Source organism: Hyperolius riggenbachi, chromosome 5 (genome assembly GCF_040937935.1).
Source record: "Hyperolius riggenbachi isolate aHypRig1 chromosome 5, aHypRig1.pri, whole genome shotgun sequence".
Lineage (NCBI taxonomy): Eukaryota > Metazoa > Chordata > Amphibia > Anura > Hyperoliidae > Hyperolius > Hyperolius riggenbachi.
Genome location: NC_090650.1, coordinates 357,178,085 through 357,192,903, shown reverse-complemented (window position 1 = coordinate 357,192,903; position 14,819 = coordinate 357,178,085). Strand labels below are relative to the sequence as shown.

The following is a 14,819-nucleotide window of genomic DNA, read 5'->3' as shown; positions in this document are numbered from 1 at the left end:
ACTAGGGAGGTAAATACAGCCCGCTGTGACACGCTGCATATCGACAGCGCGGCTATAATTTATGGGGGAGAGCGGAGCGCAGGGGGGATTAGGGGGGATTCAACTAGCAACAGAGGCTGGGCACTATAGCCAGACCCAGCCTCTGTGTATAGATTTTATTCTAAGATCCCAACCTCGGGTTCTCTTTAAGTAGCTAGAGGTGCCCCCAAGTATTAGGTAGCTAGAGGTGCCCCTAACTGAAGGGAGATCTGGTCAGTGGAACGCCGAGGGCTGGGTGAGTAACCTCTCATTTACACACTCACCAGGAGTCTGCATCGGGAAGGAGGGAGGGTGGTGCTCAGGGAGGGGAGTGAGCCGCCTTTCCATCATCAGGCGCCTGTAGGCACGTGCCTACAGTGCCTTGTGGTAAATCCGCCCCTGGTCATATGTCTATGTATGGATCAGGTAATGTATTTATCACAGTCTCAGGCCAATTTAGAGAGAAGCCATTTAACTTATCTGTATGTCTTTGGGATGTGGGAGGAAACCGGAGTGCCCGGAGAAAACCCACACAGGCGCTGGGAGAACATACAAATTCCCTGCAGATAGTGCCCTGCCTGGGATTTAAACCGGGAACCCAGTGCTGCAAGGCAAGAGTGCTAACCACTACGCCTTATGAAACTCCATTGCAATAGTGCCTGTCAGTTGGGTATCCAGAACCATTACACCGATTGCATTTCTCTTGCCATTTCCTGCAATCCTGGATCCAGTACACCATCATCAGGTGGTTTTCACATGCCAATGCACTGAGCACATCACTAATTGTTCTTCACAAATCCTCACAATCCACACCTAAGGACAACTTCTGGGAAGAAGTCAACCTACCAATATGTTTTGGAGATTTAGAGTAAACAAATATGCCGACATCCAACCAACAGACGTTGATCCAGGCAATCCCTTTAATGACCAATAACTGCACATAGTTTATTGCAAGCTTTCAAAACTTTAAGTTGCTTCTTCAGGCATGATACAGAACCGGATCAAAATCTATGCAGTTTGCTAGTTAGATGTTGGCGAATCTGCTCCATGACCTGACCATATGTCTCTTGCTTCACCATGGAGTAAACACAATTACCCAGAGCATTGTGAATGATATTCTGTCAGGAGGTCATCACAAAGACACATTGTGAAGGGAGTGTGGATCAATTTCAGGGAGCTAGAAGGATTCCAACTTCAGTAAAGTGAAATACCCCAATCTGCCCGGCGGATCGCTCAGAAACAGCCTTATCAGTCCACTGACAGACTGTACACACGCTGTACTGTCTGCTGAAAACCCGCCCAGCGGGAGGTGACAACGGACCCGTCATTGCCTTTCATCAGACATGTGTACGAGCCTTTAGGGTGACAATGTTAAGATATAGATAGAATCTACAACAAACTTCAGAGGTGTGAAGCAGGTATGATTAAGAATATCTGTTTCAATCCGTAAAACTGGAAAATTGTTCAAAGTAGGTACTGTAAAGCCATGTACACATGTAAGAGGAATGTCACTTGGCAGGGATTGGGACTGTACAGAGGTGTCGCTAGCCAACAGGCTAGTGACCATTTTTTGTTATTCAGGTGGAGTAGGAGGGAGGGAGGAGAGCTGATGGAGCTATGCACAAGGTACATTACGCAGCAGGCAAGGTGAGTTGGCAGGACAATACTTTCAGCCAGGGCTCGGCAGAGTCGATCCACCAGGCGACTGCTGGCCATGGTGTGTGGGAGTGTGGGGGGGGGGGGGAGGGGGCATTTGGGGCTGCTGCACACAGGCTACAGTCTCAGCAGGGGTGGGGTCGTTATCGATAGCCTCGGCCGAGTTTCATCTAGCATGCATGCAGGGCCACAATGGGACTTTGGCACTTTACATACAATTGAATTAAGGCAACGAGACAGTGCTGTTTTTAGTAGGCAGTTGCCTAAGACACAACCTGCTGGGAGGGGCATTAAAGGACCAAGCACACTTTTCTTTATGGAATTATTATGCAAAGCTGCTGGTCACATTATGGAATTTAAGAAATAGAGCCGCGGTGTACCAAAAATAGTTCACCTCATATCCTATAACACTTTGCCCGGTCAGTAAATTGGTAATGCCTAAACCAGCACCCATGATTTGCAATTAAGTGGTAGGTTTTATTAATGTACTATTTAAACTCAAATGTATTTTGTATCATCTTAATAACTCTGACTGAATTCCTAGGACAATATTTAGCATAGTAGAAGTCACGCTTTGGCAATGTGCAAATACCTGAAAATATACAGTATGACTGGAGCAGGAAATCAACTGGCACTCCTGGGAACAATCTATCAGACTTGTGTGTCTATAATAATTCAGCATTCAGCACCCCTTTTATTGAATGCTGACTGGGAGAACAATCATTATGATCAAGCTTGGCAGAGGATCTCCTCTGTTGCAAAAGGCCTAACATTTCCTTGAATGATTTGCCTCAAAACCCACCTCTTTATGATGACCTACCCACCTCCTACCACACAGTAACTCTCTAAGGAATATTTAACAGCCCCACCTAGTGTTTCCACCCCTCCCTTTAGATTGTAAGCCTCTGGCAGGGTCCTCCATTCCCTAGTGTAATCTACAGGATCATGTGCTCCTGTCCTATGACAGCCTGTACTTGTATTACTGGGACTATCTAACCAGCCCATATTGCATGATCATGTATTTTGTACAATTTGCATGTATAACTTTGTTCTATGTGTATAACCCTATGTATGTCATCCTTGTATCATTGTATATATTGTCCAGCGCTGCGTAATATGTTGGCGCTTTATAAATACAATAAATAATAATAATAATAATACTACATGTAAGAAAGAAGCCTGGCAAAAAGGGCGCCGGAGATTGCCGATAGCAGAATGTCAGTAAAATTACCGATATTCCACTACTTCATTCCGATAGTAACATATCAGTAATCTTTACCAATATTACTATAACCTAACCCTACTTTCACACAGAACCCTTTCTCTACCGCCACCACCACCTGGTGGTGCCTAACCTAAACCCTTCCTTGGTACCTAACCTTAAACCCCCCCAGTGGTGCATAACCTTAACACTCTCTCTGGTGCCTAACCTTAACCCCTAAGGACCCCCCCCCCCCACACACACACTCTTAACATTAGAGATCCCCACCTCTTAACCCTAGCCCCTAATATTTTTGCCAGCCCCCTGCAGCCATCCTGTGTCCTCGCAGTCACTCACAGCTTCTCTGGTCCCCCGCCGCCGGCTAGTTTTGTTTTTGCCGACTCGGCGGACTGCCATGCGTACCTTTGCATGCATTCCCGCTGGTGCATGAAGCTATCGCGGACATTAACGCATACATTTTGCAACGCGTACATTTTTATGCGTAAAAATGTATGTGTCAATGTCTGCGATAGCTTCCTGCACCAGCGGGAATGCATGCAAAGGTACGTGTGGCGGCCTGTCGACTCCGAGTGGGCAAGAAAAGAAACTAGCTGACGGTGGGGGAGTTTTGAGTGACTGCGAGGGCACAGGATGGCTGCAGGGGGCTGGTAGATACCCCAGGTAAGTGGACCAAGTGGCTATAAAAGGTAAATAGTGTCTATAAGCGGCTAATGGTGATAAAATTAAGGTTTATAGCCCCTAATCGGGCCTTTTTACCTTCCAATGATTTCACTTGCTGTCTGGTGTTGCGCCTTAAGGACGCACAAAATGTAGTTTCGTCAAGGGTATGAATTTTGTTTGCTTTTGGCAGAACGCTATTAGCTGGTGTTCATTTCCATGATCTACAGCTTTAGATACATGGTACTTTATGACTGTTTTACTGGAAAGTGGCTTCAATCTACAGCTATGTGTGCTTTCTCTATTTCCTTAGCACCGTTTATCATCTGTCTGCCCCTCTGCTGCTGCGGCGGTTATCTGCTGCTGGAATGAATCAGCCTGTTCTCAGGGTACCTGTATAGGTAGGTGGTGAGACATAAAATAGAATCATCATAAGAGTGTCTGGCTGAACGCATGAAGGTGAAACATGAGTGCTGAGAATTCTCTGCTGATATTTCAGGAAGACAATTTTATTACAAGAATCATTTCTAACCCTCTGATAAATATTGCTTCCTCTGCCTCTACTCTAATGATGGACTGTGCTATGAAGATTTCTGTCATTCTGCTGGCACAATAATACGATTCTAGAGTTCAGCACTTCTAATACACAAGCCTGCATTGGGCAGTGGTATAGCTTGCGCTTCACCAAAACTTTTTACGACTTTATGGTGTATTTCCCCCTGAGCTTATTATTACATGCCATGCCTTCATGTTTCACCTGCCATGGTGCAATTACCTATATTGGTTGGAAACCCTCGTGTATAACTAATCCTAAAATATAGTATACGCTGAAATGCCCTCTGTAATAGGCAATGCATTTGCAGGATTCCAAAAAGTTTCAATCACGGGGAGCTTCTTCCAGTGCCTAGAGGTCTATCAGGTCCCATGCCGAAGTTCCGCTCTGCTACTGGCCGCTGCTGTCCCCTCCGTAATGATAGCAACCCGCAGCCGGGTTGTGGACTTCTGTGCATGCGCGTCGCGGACCACTTATGATCTCATTCCCATGACTAGGAGTGTTCTGCACTTGCGCAGTTCACAGGGATTTGAACTGTGCAAGCACAGAGTGCTCCCAGACATGAGAGGCGTGTCCGCACATGCATAGAAGTGTAGAGAACAGTTCCAATGGGTGGGTGAAACTGTGGTTTGCTGTATTTGACCTAAGATAATTGTCCATCCCCCGTTGCGCGCGAAACGTTGCATCGTGGTGTGACCAAAACGGCGCACCCGATGCACCTATAAGGTCGCATTGGGTGCGACCTTAATGTCGCATAGTGAATCAGGCCCTTAGGGTTAACATCCTGTGTTTACAAATTAGCTGCTCTGCTGAGACAGCCGAGAGATCAAATTACACATGCAATCACAGATGAGGGGGAATTAGACAGGCTAAACTCTCTAAATACATACAGAGTGCACTTCTCTATGTTTTCCTTCTGTCCTGTGCAAGATTTCAGGTCCACTTTAAAGGGTTACTAAGTCCTGATAAGAACAAAATGTGACCATCAACCAATGTGTAGCATAGCAGAGTGCTTATTTTCTCTGATTTCGATTTTCAGCAAAGGCATTGGCCTCCATCCAGAAGCAATCTCACAGCAGCTCAGGAAAAAGATAAATGAGCCGACTTTCCTGGATATCACTATCGAATCAGGCAAGTTGTGTCACCGCAGTACAGAGGAGCGAGAGTTGGCCTAATGTACCCTCAGAAAACAAGTAGCATTTTTACAATGCAACATTTTTACAATGCTGGATTGCATAGAGTTGCATTGTAAAAATGCTACTTGTTTTCTGAGGGTACATTAGGCCAACTCTCGCTCCTGCGGTGACACAACTTGCTGGATTACATTTACTGAACTGGCTGAAATACATCTTCAGATCTCCTGAACAATGATTAAGTAAGCAGGGACTTGTTTTAGGCACCATGATGAATCTCTCCAATAAAAGCTGGTAAAAGTTCTATATTGTCACACACTACTAATGACTGGACTTGTGACTTTTCCGATTTACTGTAGTGCCAAACAATAAAAAATACTGCGGGCGTTTTAATGTCTTTTCTAGAGTTGCAATGGCTCTCCCTGTAATATTTCACTGATAGATGGTGTTGGGTAGCGAGTGTCTACCCGTGAGGAGATTATCTGAGCCTGTGAAGCTGGGAAAGTGGAGGTGATGGAGGGGAAGCCGGGCAGAACAAGACACAAGTCTCCAGGCAAAGCTTTAATAATGAGAGTAATAGTGCAGTCAAGACATCAGGCTTTTTGTTGGTCAAACTTTCCCTTCATTACAGTCAGGCCCCGCTGAGTCCTCCTGCTGCTTTATTGCTTTGTTGGTTTACTATTTTTGTAAATAATTGTACAAATTGCTGTAAGGCTGCTCTATTTCTCTCCAGTTCGCTGTAATAAACAGGCGAGCTGTATCACAAATCTTCATGTCTGATCTGAAGGAGTTATATCATACAACAAGGGATTTCGTACTATAATTTGAATCATTATTATTTAGTATTTAAATAGTGCCAACATATTCCGTATCGCTGTACAGAGTATATTGTCTAGTCACTTAAAAAGGAACTCCAGTGAAAAAAAAATTATAAAAAAAGTGCTTAATTTTTACAATAATTATGTATAAATGATTTAGTCAGTGTTTGCTCATTATAAAATCTTTCCTCTCCCTGATTTACATTCAGACATTTATCACACGGCAGCATTTTTACTGCTGGCAGGTGATGTCACTGGAAGGAGTTGCTGCTTGCTTTTTTTGGCAGTTGGAAACAGCTGTTATTTCCCACAATGCAACAAGGCTCCCACAGTGTCATGTCAGGACTTCAGAGCTGTGAGGCGCTGACATCACACTGTGGGAGGGGTTTCACCACAATATCAGCCATACAGAGCCCCCTGATGATCTGTTTGAGAAAAGGAATAGATTTCTCATGGGAAAGGGGGTATCAGCTACTGATTGGGATGAAGTTCAATTCTTGGTTACGGTTTCTCTTTAACTGTCTCTCAGGGAGGCTCACAATCTAATCCCTACCATAGTCATATGTCTATGCATATATCATAAGCTAAAACAAATTAAGGGGGAAGCCAATGAACTTATCTGTATATTTTTGGGATGTGGGAGGAAACTGGAGTGCCCGGAGAACATAGAAACTCCTTGCAGATGGAATTCAAACCGGGAATCCAGTGCTGCAAGACGAGAGTACTAAGCACTACGTAACAGTGCTATTTTCTGTTGGCAGCATTACATAAGGTGATATCTCTGTGTAGAGAAGTTTCAAATAAAGTGAACTTGCGCTGTATTAGACTAAATTAATAATCATGTTTATAATATGACCCAGCCTAACAAGGCCTGCAAACAAAAATAATTTGCTTGTGATTGGGGCAGCCATACTGGTCTTGTGTCTGGTGCTTTGGAAAGATTCTTCCATCTTATAATATAACCCATGCATGTGCCTATGATCCCTGACTCTGCATAATTGATATTATATAGAGGTCCTCTGCAGAAGCGACTGTAGTCGGGAAACGCGTGAGGGTGGGGAGTGGCGGACGGGCACACAGATCTTGACTGCACGGCTTTCAGGTATATATACATGCATGCTATTTATTGCACAGTATGTACATAAGCTGCACCCTCTACTGATTTATACCAGAGGTTTTGGATAGCATACATTGGCATCTTATTGTGCCTGGTCAGATTCAAACTGTGTGTATATGTTATTGTCAGCTGTGATGATTAAGGGACCAAGTTATTAATATATTGTATGTTCCCTGCCATCACCCGTGTGTTTTTAATGTTTTAATTGCTTTGATGGACTACGTTTCCTCAATAAGCTATTGAACCCTTTATGATGAGGCGATTTTGGTCATTTTTGAACCTTAACATGGAAGCTGTTTTCTTGATGTTTGATTATAGAGGGTTAAAGGAGACTGAAAACCCCTCATATGTCAGTAGAAATACTCTTAAAAACACCAGCTGCACTTATTTTTTATCTAAAGATTATAAACTGAAGACTTCACATAGGCCAACATCCACATACGGAGATTTAATATTTTTCTTATGTTTGCATCATACCTTGGAGCAGATGCTGGAGTTCTGTCTCTCACCCCAAGGTTCTTGGCTGTGTTCTGCACTCTTGCTCCCTGAAAACAAATTATACACAAGTTATATTCTATATAAATGTACATTATCAGTACCAGTTATCACAAGGTACCAAAGGGACAGATTTCTGACTTGTCCTCTGGGAATGGAAAGTGGGAAGGGATAAGTCAGCAGTTCTGGGTCTGATCTGTGACTCCCACTACCCAATCTATGGTCACCACAGTGGGCTTCCTTCCTACTGCAGTTCTGCATGCAGCCTCTTCCCGGTCTTACATCCCTTTCCTCTTCTGGAAGTGTCTCCTGTGATCCTGTCCCAGGCTGCTCCCTTCTCCACATCTTGGACTGTCAGCTTCCAGGGATTCTCGGAATTGCCAAGATATAAATACTACAGAATTCCACCATTTACATTGACTCAATACTGCCGACCTAGCCACCAAAGTTGCTAGGTATGTCAAAGACTAGTGGGAACAAGTAAAAATAAATTCAAAAAAGACCTTTAAAACCGATTTTAAATAACTCCATCTGCATTTTGTTGTGGATCAATTCAATGTATTCAAAGTTCTCATACTAATTTTATACATTTAAATTGGTATGAAACTCAGCATTTCTCCTTTGCTGTAAAAGATTATTTACAGCATAAAATCTACTACCACAAAACAATTGTAACAGAACAGCATTCAAACAGTTAAACACAACACTTTGTTCTTCAGTGGGAAGCTCCTAGCTTCAGCGGGCAGCTACTGGCAGCATCCGATGATAACATTATCTTTTGTTTACATTCCGGTAGTTTGGGAACTTGTAGTTTGTAAACAGACAATATTACTTGTGCACAAAAGCAAATATGGCAACTGTTTGGGTATTGGGTAATAAAAAGTAGGAAAACACATTTTTATCTAATGTAATGTCAGAGTTTTATCCCACTTTAGGAAAATGGACAGCATGCCCCCCCCCCCCCCCCCCCCCCCACACACACACACACACACTTTATTTGTGATTATGTTTTATTTTAAATTAACACGCTGTGGAAATGCCACCAGAAACACTTTAAAGAGACTCCGTAACAAAAATTGCATCCGGTTTTCTTCCATCCTACGAGTTCCAAAAGCTATTCTAATGTGCTCTGGCTTACTGCAGCACTTTCTACTATCACCATCTCTGTAATAAATCAACTTATCTCTCTCCTATCAGACTTGTCGGCCTGTGTCTGGAAGACTGCCAAGTTCTTCAGTGTTGTGGTTCTGTGATGCATCTCCCCCCTCCAGGCCCCTCTCTGCACACTGCCTGTGTGTTATTTAGATTAGTACAGCTTCTCTCTGCTCTATTATCTTTTACAAGCTGGATACATCCTCCTCTGAGCTGGCTGGGCTTTCACATACTAAATGTGTATAGTACCTCAGCGCAAAAAGGGGTGTGGAACTTGCCCCGGGCTATGCAAGCCCACTCGAGATATAAGCAGATGACAGTACAGTACCTTAATAGAGGTTACATCTAGCTGCCCAAATACTTGCTGTAATCCCAATCTCTGTATTTCAAGTAATCCCGATATCACAGCGGCGGGGGATAAGAGCTAAATCGCTCTACCACTTCCTGTTTCCAGTCCGTCAAGCCCTACTGCCAGTAGGGTGCGTGCTGCACTGCAATGTAGTTCCGTGCGCCAATAAAATCGCACCGGACAGCCTAAAAAAGAGATAGGCAACATATAGTGCAGAGAGTAGCAAAATGAGTGGCCACCGCTTAGGAATCACTTACTAGAAGCAGAGCTTGTTTATTGCACGTAATAAAACACGTAGACTCCTCTACCTTTGAGAGGAGTCTACGTGTTTTATTACGTGCAATAAACAAGCTCTGCTTCTAGTAAGTGATTCCTAAGCGGTGGCCACTCATTTTGCTACTCTCTGCACTATATGTTGCCTATCTCTTTTTTAGGCTGTCCGGTGCGATTTTATTGGCGCACGGAACTACATTGCAGTGCAGCACGCACCCTACTGGCAGTAGGGCTTGACGGACTGGAAACAGGAAGTGGTAGAGCGAGTTAGCTCTTATCCCCCGCCGCTGTGATATCGGGATTACTTGAAATACAGAGATCGGGATTACAGCAAGTATTTGGGCAGCTAGATGTAACCTCTATTAAGGTACTGTACTGTCATCTGCTTATATCTCGAGTGGGCTTGCATAGCCCGGGGCAAGTTCCACACCCCTTTTTGCGCTGAGGTACTATACACATTTTCTCCTTTATCATTGGGTCTGAGCCGACCCCACCTCTAGCAGCAACACATTCATCCACACAAGCGCAAACTTTTTCCTTTTCTTTCACATACTAAAGGTGGCCACTAATGGTCCAATTTTTAGCGAAAAATCGTTCGAGCCATCAGAAATTCTGATCGGATTGGTTGTAAATAATCTCAGTTAATGGGCACAATCGATAACGAACGATTATAAAAAAAATCGTCCGATTGAATTTTCGTCGAACCAAAATTTGGATTTTCTTGTTGGTCGTGATAGATAGGAAGCAATAATTGGTTAGTTGATGGTGTAGTGAACGATTTTTCGTCCGATCAGAATTTCTGATCGCTCGAACGATTTTTCACTAGAAATTGGACCGTTAGTGGCCACCTTAAGGAATTACATACAGGCAGAGCTGTCTGCACTCTGCAGGAAGAAACAGCCTGACACTTCAGTGCATGAGAGATGCAGGGGGAAAGAAACACACAAATGATCTCTTGAGATACAAAAGGAAGGGTGTATACAGCCTGCTTGTGTATGGATGTATTTTCTATGTGTGGACATACTGTACATCAACCTACTTCCTGTTTTGGTGGCCATTTTGTTTGTTTATAAACAAACTTTTTAAAACTGTTTTTAACCACTTTTAATGCGGCGGGGAGCAGCGAAATTGTGACAGAGGGTAATAGGAGATGTCCCCTAACGCACTGGTATGTTTACTTTTGTGCGATTTTAACAATACAGATTCTCTTTAAGGTCCCCTCCGGTGTAAAGCTGACTTTAAATTACCCAAAAAAAATGCACATAAGTATTGGTAAAGGAGTGAAAAGATACATTGAAGGCAAGATGATAACTATAAGTATATAATTATTTTTTTCGTATAATGGCTAGAATCACATTAATGTATCACTTCAGCATGGCCTTTGTGCATTTACTTTCCGTGGTTATCATTAGTGACAAAAACGTTAATGCTCGTGATAATAATGCTTTGTTACAAACTGCTATCAGCCTTAATGAAATTTAAATGACAATTATTCAAGCCTTAATGACTTCATTTGCATGTAATTTAAAGTAATGGCTCCCTCTAAAGCATGTCAACATTTTATTATTTACATTTTATCTTATACTATACACAATGTGAAGGTTAAGGTAAAAAGTTAAAACATGAAGCAGATTCCTCAGGCGTGTATTCGTTATTTTAAATGTCTCAAATTTGTTTATAAAATCTTGCAGATGCCCATTTGGTCATGACATAATTAACCTCCCTGGCGGTAAGCCCGAGCTGAGCTCGGGCTATGCCGCCGGGAGGCACCGGTCAGGCCCCGCTGGGCCGATTTGCATAATTTTTTTTTTGTTACACGCAGCTATAACCTCCGATCGTCGCCGCTACCCGCCGATCCGCCGCTATACCCGTCGCCGCAGACGCCCCCCCCCCCCCCCGACCCGTGCGCTGCCTGGCCAATCAGGGCCAGGCAGCACTGTGGGGTGGATCGGATTCCCCTTTCACGTCACGACGTCGATGACTCCGTTCGCCGGCGGCGATCTCCGTTCGCCGGCGGCGATCGGAGGGGCTGGGGGGATGCCGCTCAGCAGCGGCTATCATGTCTCGCTACATGAAAAAAAAAAAACAGACATTAAAAAAAAGGTATTTGCTGCCCCCTGGCGGATTTTAACAAACCGCCAGGGAGGTTAAAGTACACCTGAGAGGGATAAGGAGGCTGACATATTTATTGCCTTTTAAACAATGCAGTTGCCTGGCTGTCGAGTTGATCCTCCTCTAATGCTGGGAATACACGGGTCGATCCGGGGGCCAACGGATCAACCCCAGCTGGGTCCCCGCCGCGTCCCCGCACGTGCGCGTGGATTGATTACCGCTCGTCCCCGCCGGCGCTCCTTATCAGACGCTCGATTTCCTGCCACTGTCCACCGGTGGGGATCGAGCGGGCGGCGGTCGAGCGGCATGATCGGGCCAGCTGAATATTATCAGCTGGCCGGAACAGCTGCTCGATACACGGTACAGAAACATACCGTGTATCCCCAGCATAATACCTTTAATCATAGACCCTGAACAAACATGCAGATCAGGTGTTTCTTATTGAAGTCTGACTGGATTAGCTCTATTATTGTTTCAGGTGTGGACTGAGACACTATTGACCCCAGGCAACTGGTATTGTTTAAAAGGAAATAAATATGGCAGCCTCCATTTGCTTTTCACTTCAGGTGTCCTTTAAAGCGGTATTGTCACCATAAAAATCAAATTTTAACAGCAACTGGTCTGAGTGTATTAAGTGATAAAGATGCTAATCATGCATTCAAAACTTGCAAAACTTGTTCTGCTGTTATGGTTTGGAGTTATCACATACTTTAGGAGCACTGGTCCTAGTGCCAAACAGTGCCAAACAGTTGAATGCTGGGAGTTCTTTTTAACTATAATATATTCCTCCTCTTCCATTTATTTCCCTGCCTAGCTGATCACTTGTGTTTACAAGCAAGGCTGAGGTGACTCAGTGATTAGATGTGTAAATAAAAAAAAAAGACTCTGGGAGGAGGGCAGCTAATGAATACACAATGAGCAATAGAAAGGAGGGGGGAAAACAAGAGTCAGGGAGGATAGGATGTCAGCATTAGCTTGGCAAGATGGCCACTGCCTAGAATAGGATTTTCTGATTTTCCTTTGTAAAATTCACAGGAATCATTACGTGGATAACACAATACATTTGTTATGCAAGTAGAAGTAATATTTATCTACTTATAAATGTGTTTTTTTTATTTCTAGGTTAGCATGGGTGTCGCTTGTTCTTTAAAGAGGATCTAAACTCAGAAAATTATCTGTGCACAGCAAAACCTTTAGGGAAAAATATTACAGTTTACAAAAATCTCAAAAATCTTAAAGAAAGTGTTAACTTGATTAACATTGCAGGGAGCACAGGAAGGGTTACGCCTCAGTCTTTTCCTGTACAGGCTTTTAGTGCACTCTAATGTTGTTAAACAAAACACGCACAGCTCAGTGCAGTAGATTTCTACAGCATTTTTTGTGGAATGAAAACTTTTCATTGTGTGCTATGCAAGAGGTCCGCTTTAAATAACAGGATGAGTTTTCCTTTTGTTACCAAATCTAGGAGTTAAAAGAAGTCAAAAGGAGCAGCCAGTCACACCCGCGGCCACCAAATAAAGATAATAAGAAGGTGGAGCATAGGAAAATAAAGAAGATTTACTAAGGGTATTCACACCCTCCAGCAACCAGTGTCCCAGCAGGTATTTGAAATAGTGCCATAAGTCTAGCAAGTTTACAGACTCTTGGGCCTACACTCAGGCCCGCCATCAGGGGGGTACAACTGTGACTTCCGTCACGGGCCCGGGCCGGGCCCAGGGCCCGCAGCTTCGGGCCCCCCCCCCAGGCATTAACCTGCTGTCTCTTCCGGCCCCCCCTCCCCAGCGGCCGCCGCTGTTAATACCTTAGCAGCGGCCGCTCTCCCCTCTCCGGCGTGTGTACTTATTATTCCAGCAGCATCTCCCGGCTGCTGTGAAGCATGGCTCGGTTCCCATAGTAACGGCGATACACATCGCCATTACAGGAAGCCGCTGCCCTACTTCCTGCCGCATCATCACACACAGCAGCCGGGAGATGCTGCTGCAAATTACAGGCGCCGGAGAGGGGAGAGCGGCCGCTGTTAAGGTAACAACAGCGGCGGGGACGAGCGGGGGGCACCACCTACCCATACTGGGGAACTATACTGGCTATACTGGGGCACTATACTAGCTATACTGGGGTGCTATACTGGGGCACTGTACTGGCTATACTGGGGCACTGTCCTGGCTGTACTGGGGCACTATACTAGCTATACTGGGGCACAATAGTGGGGGCAACTATACTAGCTATACTGGGGCACTATACTGACTATACTGGGGCACTATACTAGCTATACTGGGGCACTATACTAACTATACTGGGGCACTATACTGGCTATACTGGGGCACTATACTGGCTATACTGGGGCACAATACTGGGGGCAACTATACTAGCTATACTGGGGCACTATACTGGCTATACTGGGGCACTATACTGGCTATACTGGGGCACTATACTAGCTATACTGGGGCACTATACTAGCTATACTGGGGCAGTATACTAGCTATACTGGGGCACTATACTAACTATACTGGGGCACTATACTGGGGCTCTATACTGGCTATACTGGGGCTATACTGGGGCACTATACTTGCTATACTGGGGCACTATACTGGGGCGCTATATTGGGGCACTATACTGGCTATACTGGGGCACTATAGTGGGGCACTATACTGGCTATACTGGGGCACTATACTAGCTATACTGGGCACTGGGCACTATACTAGCTATACTGGGCACTATACTAGCTATACTGGGACACTATACTGGCTATACTAGGGCACTATACTGGGGCACTATATTGGGGCACTATATTGGCTATACTGGGGCACTGTACTGGCTATACTGGGGCACTGTACTGGCTATACTGGGGCACTGTACTGGCTATACTGGGGCACTATACTGGGGCACTGTACTGGCTATACTGGGGCACTATACTAGCTATACTGGGGCACTATACTAGCTATACTGGGGCACTATACTAGCTATACTGGGCACTATACTAGCTATACTGGGCACTATACTAGCTATACTGGGACACTATACTGGCTATACTGGGGCACTATACTGGGGCACTATACTGGCTATACTGGGGCACTGTACTGGCTATACTGGGGCACTGTACTGGCTATACTGGGGCACTATACTGGCTATACTGGGGCACTGTACTGGCTATACTGGGGCACTGTACTGGCTACACTGGGGCACTATACTGGGGCACTGTACTGGCTATACTGGGGCACTATACTGGCTATACTGGGGCACTGTACTGGGCGTGCACAGCAGTCT

General features: G+C 44.7%; 1 protein-coding gene and 1 long non-coding RNA gene across 2 annotated transcripts in view; one reads left to right on the top strand and one right to left on the bottom strand.

Annotated features, from left to right (window-relative positions):
- Positions 1-14,819, bottom strand: part of PREX2 (phosphatidylinositol-3,4,5-trisphosphate dependent Rac exchange factor 2) — a 415,237-nt gene that overhangs the window by 6,891 nt on the left and 393,527 nt on the right. The window contains exon 39 of the mRNA XM_068237470.1: positions 7,652-7,719. Coding sequence (XP_068093571.1) covers positions 7,652-7,719 — 68 coding nt within the window. The remainder of the gene's footprint in view (positions 1-7,651; positions 7,720-14,819) is intronic.
- The window catches only part of LOC137518967 (uncharacterized), a 118,458-nt gene that overhangs the window by 87,090 nt on the left and 16,549 nt on the right, over positions 1-14,819 (top strand). The window contains exon 2 of the long non-coding RNA XR_011020939.1: positions 3,867-3,954. This is a non-coding gene — a long non-coding RNA (uncharacterized lncRNA). The remainder of the gene's footprint in view (positions 1-3,866; positions 3,955-14,819) is intronic.